At 38.3% G+C, this 6,661-nt stretch overlaps 1 protein-coding gene across 1 annotated transcript in view; it reads right to left on the reverse strand.

Annotated features, from left to right (window-relative positions):
• Window positions 1–537: 537 nt before the first annotated feature.
• Window positions 538–6,661, reverse strand: part of LOC144958074 (uncharacterized) — a 13,621-nt gene continuing 7,497 nt past the window's right edge. Inside the window, exon 2 of the mRNA XM_078889681.1 lies at window positions 538–1,381. Within this exon, the coding sequence (XP_078745807.1) occupies window positions 720–1,381 (662 nt within the window). The 3' untranslated portion in view covers window positions 538–719. The remainder of the gene's footprint in view (window positions 1,382–6,661) is intronic.

Consider the following 6,661-nt stretch of genomic DNA (forward strand, 5'->3'; position numbering starts at 1 on the left):
TGAGACCTTAACCCTCTCCTGACCGACCATAGGACAATCGTCACATTCGTTACGATCTAACAAGCACTTTCATCATTCGGATTTCTTTTGTAAATCACACAATTTAAAGACAATGTTTTATTTTAGCTATAAAAACGTGACACTGTGTTTAGAGAGTTAATTTTGCTGATCAATTTTATGCTTACAGCGTATTTATTGTTGCTTTTCTGTTTGAATAAGAAGAAACTACTTTTGTGTTGGGTGGGTGTGAAATTTTGGGAAAAATTCTGAAAATGGCTGGTAAGGAAAGGGTTAATACATCGGGTTTTCAGACCTGAAAATCAATACACGTCGGTTTTGGAGCCACTCGGAGCCACTGGAGCCTCTGGGACAGCCTTGTTCTAAATCTAAATTGAGATTTTATATAAATTGAGCTTTTATATAGAGCAGTATCCACTAAATGTGCTCAAAGCGCTTTACAAGAGGTCCCTGGCCAACAGCAACATTTAACATGTAGGATGGGACATGACGCCTGTTAGGCGATATTATTATTTTTTTTAGACAGACACAACGCTGTTAACGGCCAGGTACTCATTATACAGCTAGTTATGGTGAGAGAATGTGAGTAAAGAGCCTTCTCCAAGGACTCAACTATGCGACGAGCGAGGCTCGAGCCCAGGACCTTCCGATCCGAACGCGAGTGTCATACCACTAGACCACATAGCCGCACAATCTACTTTTTATATCTGTAAAAGTTTAAGAAAAATCCTGTTGCATCTCGAAAATTCGTCATCACAAGATACGTGAGTATCAAATTCTCTGTTGACAGTTACTGATGGTTTGGACTTTATTCTTTTCAAAACAGATTCCGGTCTGACTTTTGAAACCCCAGAGGACATTCGAGACTGTCCTTCAATAGACTGCATGACGTCATCAAATTGTGCTGCTGATAATTCGTTTACGTCATTATAATCTGCGATTTTAAAAGCATTTACAATGCTCGGTGGTTTTAGTGTCGATTTCCCGTGATTAAAGATTTCCGGGTGTTTTTTGAAGAAGTGCTGCATTTTGGAATACAAGTTAAAAACGCTATTAATGCTATTCTTATCATTATCATTATCGTCATCATCAATATCAACACCATGAGAATTCATCACATTGTCCCTAACGTTGATGACATCGTCGTCATTGACATTATCATCGAGTTCGTTATCATTTTCGTTATGGATTGTATCTGAAAACGACATAGTTGGAGAATTCATTCCAGACCTCTTCCCACCGACCACGTGATAGGTGCAGCAGCGGCATCGTTGTACATAGTTACTGTATTGTCTGCATGCCTTACAGGAGCAGCCGTCCACTGATACAAAACCAAGCAAAAAGGCAACAACCAGAATCGAACCTGCATCGAAAGAGATAATAAAACAAAAATATTGATATAAAGATTATGGGATCATTAGAATGAAATAATAATAAATATTATAATGAATAATGCGAAACATTCCAGTGACTATCAAAATCACACCTGGGTTGAAAGATGTAAAGTACAAGTTTTGATGTAAATATTGTGCAATAGGAGACAAACATCTGAAAAGTTCTGCACCGTTTACTTATTTGTAGGTCTGATATCGCAAATTCCTGGGCTCATTGTTGTATTGGAAATAGAAACAAATGACGCAAAATATTGTCCATTACAACAATGTTAACCCTATTTTCATACTAAAATAGAAAGTCCTATTTTCTGATATTTTCCATTTGGCCCCCATGACTTATAAATAGTCAAATACTAGAAACTCCTATTTTCTTATTTGGGGTCCATTTGGCCCCCATGACTTATAAGTAGTCAAATACTAGAAACTCCTATTTACTGATATGGGGTCCATTTGCCCCCCCCCCCCCTGACTTGCAAATAGTAAAATACTAGAAAGTCCTAATTATTTCTTATTTGAGGGCCATTTGACTCCCATGATTTTACTATGGAAACTTCAGTTAAAATCATATTTTCTCATAAAAATAGGCACATAAGTGGGTTCGGATGTCAGACCTACATATATGTACACGTGGGCCTGTTTAAAAAAAAATCAATATGAGTCGATATAACAACATATATAAAATACATTTCCTATAATTGACCATGCCCGAGGTGCTCAACAATGTTACTTGTATTCCCCTGAAAACTCGATGGAACCAAATTTTATTCCACATGTTGCACGAAGCTTGCTTGAAATACGTCAACTGGCGTAACTTTGCCTCAGGGGGATGCTTTGCCTATGTGAATTTGGGGCATTTTGAATAATCTCAGCTTTGTTGCAGTTATTGTGCCAGTTAAAAGACTCACATTTTTATTAAAGGGGAGAATTGCCACAAAACTAAACAATCTCTTTTTGGTCCAAAATTCAAGAGGCAAAGTTTCCCCTTGAGGCAAAGTTACCCCAATTGACGTTTACTTATTGTACTGGGCCGATTACAACATCGGACACTGATTATATATAGAACGAAGATGACATCACTCGGCTCTTTGTTATTGTTTATTGCCATCCACGTTTTTGAGTAATTCTCTCTTAACTTTATTATCAAGATTAAAAGTTCATGGTTACACACCGTTATATTTCCGGATGGCATTGTTGTGAGCTTCTTAGCCAAGCGCATATAATATATATCCGGGTACTTATTTACAACTATAACTAGCAAGAGAAAAAGCGTAAATAAATTCAACCAGATATGCATGTGCGCTTTGTGGTCTTGTGGTATGACAATCGCTTTCGGATCGGAAGGTCCTGGGTTCGAGCCTCGCTCAGTGTATAGTTGAGTCCTTGGAAAAGACTCTTTACTCACATTCTCTCACCGTACTCAGGTGCAAAATGAGTACCTGGCCGTCAACAGCGTTGCCTCTGTCGGGAAAAAAAATTGTAACATCGCCTAACAGGCGTCATGTCTCGTTCTACATGTTAAAGGCTCCATACACGCGCGGTTTTGATCCTGGTTCAGACCCCGATCAGGCAAACTGGGGTGAAAACGCAATGTGTGTGGCCAAATACCTGGCCGATAAACCTAGGGACGGTCCATCGCTCGCAAAGCCCGCTTTGCTTAATATTTTCGAGGCGATCGGCGATCGGGGGCGTGGCAGTATAAAAAAAATTGGACAATTTTTTTTCCGGATTTTCGCTGTTTTGACGTCAGATTCGTGATCAGCGTCGAATTTACAATAGATTTGATACCAAGGACTACGTTTTTACTCCAAAAATTGATGAAATTAGAAATAAATTTTAATTAATATTGAGGCTATGTGGCCGACAGAACAGTGCCCCTCCCTGTTTTGTGATGCACCAAGTGGTATGACTCTCTCTTTCGGATCGGAAGATTCGGGTTTCGAGACCCGCTCTGAGTGGTGCAGAGTTGAGTCCTTGGAAAAGGCTCTTTACTCCCATTCTCTCACAGTACTCAGGTGTAAAACGAGTACATGGCCGTTCGTTGTCTTTGTTGGGAAAAAATGTCACATCGCCTGACAGGCGTCATGTCTCGTCTTTCAAGTTTAATATTGTTGTTGCCTTTGGACTCCTTGTAAAGCGCTTTGAGCACGTGGATATTGCGCCATAATAAATGCTGTGTTATTATTTTTTAAAAATAATATTTTTATAAATGTTGCGCCAGGAAGAGGTAGATGGCAAAAGTTTCGTTCTTGATCATCGTAAAATTTATAAAGGATTTCATACAAAATAAAAAATAGTTTTCATAATTTTCAATGTGATGATATAATAATATGCCAGTTCTTTTTTTTTTTTTTTTCCTCACCCGTTGACGCGACATGATGGTCGACCTTGACACATACATTTGGGATTGGCAGATGCCAAAAAGCCTTGACTACGGGATGACAGGGGTGGGCATTGTAACCTTGAATTATAATCTACAAACAACCCCCCCCCCCCCAAAAAAAAAAAAAGAGCTGTGTGCGTGTGTGTGATGGTGGTGGTGGTGGTGGTGGTGGGGGGGGGGGGCTGCGAATGCAAGTAGTCCCGAGGAGTACCCGTTTAACCTGCCACGGGAGCACTGTCGATTTGTTTTACAAATATAATAATAATAATAATATAATAATAATAATAATTAATATAATAATAATAAATAATAATAATAATAATAATAATAATAATAATAATAATAATAATAATAATAATAATAATTACGACGATTAATAATAAATCTTCATTGTCCACAAAATGGAAAAATTTCCGTGGTCTACATCGCTTTTAAACTTAAATCGGATTGCAAATGTATTGATGTTATGCATATTGGAAAAATACTCACGACATCTCCATCGGGGTATAACATATTAACACACAAAATTGCAAACTCGAACGTTCATAGTCTGATTGATATAACCTAGTGATAAGTTAATTATAAAAATGGCTGTCTAAAAGCAATAACAACGGGTTGACTAACGTCAAATTCATTCCTTCTATTGATGCTCTGTGTTAAATTAAAATACTCACAAAGTCCGCCAGCCAGAAATATCACTCCAGCCCAAAAATCTACATGGAACCTTGAACTTTATAGTCTGATATATTTTAATGAGAACTAATCATAAAAATGGGTGTCTAAAAACAATAACAATGAGATGAGTGACGTCAATTTGGTTCCTTCTATAAATATCCAAGAACTTAACTCACTCCATCCGCTCTCTCCTCCTTCAATACATATGAATCTATTCTCTCATCACTTTTTTGTGCGTCTATGCATGTGGTCTTGTGAAATGACACTCGCATTTGGATCGGACGGTACTGGATTCGAGTCCCGCTCTGAGTGGCGCATAATTGAGTCCTTGGAAAAGGCTCTTTACTCGCATTCTCTCACCTTGTTCACTGTTAAAATGAGTACTTCGCTGTTTACAGCGTCGTCTCTGTCGGGAAACAATTGCAATATCGCTTAGCAGTCATGTCACGTCTAACATGTTTTTATGTTGGCCAAAGACCTTATAAAGTGATTTGAGCACCTTTATTGAATATAGCGGTATATATAGCGCAAGTAAATTTTTCTCTCTCTTCTTCTCTCTCTCTCTCTCTCTCTCTCTCTCTCTCTCTCTCTCTCTCTCTCTCTCTCTTATAGCTATTGCTACATATGATGCGAATATCTTGGACGGTTATTGATGCTATGAGTTTTGGTAAAATGCTCACAACATCCACCAGTCGGAAATAACGTACCGTCACACAAAACTACGAGTAACCTTGAACGTTAAAAGTCTGATTGATATAATTTAGTGAGAACTAATTACCAAAATGACTGCCTTAATACAATAACAAGGAGTGGAATGATGTCAATTTCGTTCCTTTAACAGTCTAATTGATATAATTTAGTGAGAAGTAATCACTATTGTACGCAAGACGAAAGATAGAATAACAGACAGTAACTGGGATCGGTTCTGTCGGCCACATAGCCTCACTATTAATTACAATTTATTTCTAATTTCACCAATTTTTGTAGTAAACACACAGTTCTTAGTATCAAACCTATTGTAAATTTGACGCTGATCACGAATTCGACGTGAAAACAGCGAAAATCCGAAAAAAATTGTCCACTTTTTTATACTGCCACGCCCCCGATCGCCGATCGCCTGAAAAAAATATCTCCCCGTGTGTGGGCAAAAATCATCTGCGATAAACGCAGGGATCGGGTCACAACGACGAGGTCATCCGTACCGCGATTAGCGGATGTCAGCGTCTATGGGGGGCTTTACGTGTTGCTGTTGGTCAGGGACCCCATTTGAGTACATTTAGTGGATATTGCGCCATATAAAAGCTCTAATTTAATTTTATGTTTGTTGATACCCATCCAGTCACTGATCAAACTCAACATTGCATAATATCTTTTTGTTTGAAGACAAGAAACAGTGCTGAGCATTCATCAACGTTCCAATGATAAAGAATGTCAGGAAATACTGGGTTTCCTCAAATCGCCTCTTAACAGGACTTGGCAGAACTGCATCAAATATTAAGTGCAGATGGAAACTTGGGAAGCTGCTAGGGGAATTCCTAAAGGAGTGTCGGCTCGCATACACATACACACGCGCGGGCACATACACGCACAAACACACAAACACAGAACGCACAAGCACGCACACATACATGTGCATGACATGCATTTTGCGTCACAATCTAATTACATTCCCGGTCTGGGTCAAGCCCCACTTTTCCATTTTCAAATAATATAAAAATAGATAAATTGGCAACACCCCCTCCCCCCCCCCCCCCTAACAAAAAAGCCACACAAAAAATAAAAAAATCAACACCCCCCCCCCCCCTCCAAACAAAATAAAAAAGAAAAAGAAAACATCCAAAATATACCCAACAACCAAAGAAAAAAAAAAACACACACACACACACACACACAAAATAAAACGAAGCACAAAACAAAAATAAAAAAAAAAAACAAAAGAAAAGAAATTAAAAAAAAAAAAAAAAAACGACACAAAACAAACGGAAATACAATTTTCAGATAATTTGTTCGAATTTACATAATCCTATTAGACAAAAACATCCACTTGGAATTTGGGCTAAGGTTGCAAATTGAACCCTTCAAAAACGGGAATGAATATTTATTCTTTTCAATGGGAAATGTATCAATAGACGAGATGGCAATATCCACTACACGTGCTCAAAGCGCTTTACAAGGGGTCCCTAGCCAACAACAA

Source organism: Berghia stephanieae, chromosome 12 (genome assembly GCF_034508935.2).
Source record: "Berghia stephanieae isolate SIO BIC M18660-M18661 chromosome 12, UCSD_Bste_1.3, whole genome shotgun sequence".
Taxonomy (NCBI): Eukaryota; Metazoa; Mollusca; class Gastropoda; order Nudibranchia; family Aeolidiidae; genus Berghia; species Berghia stephanieae.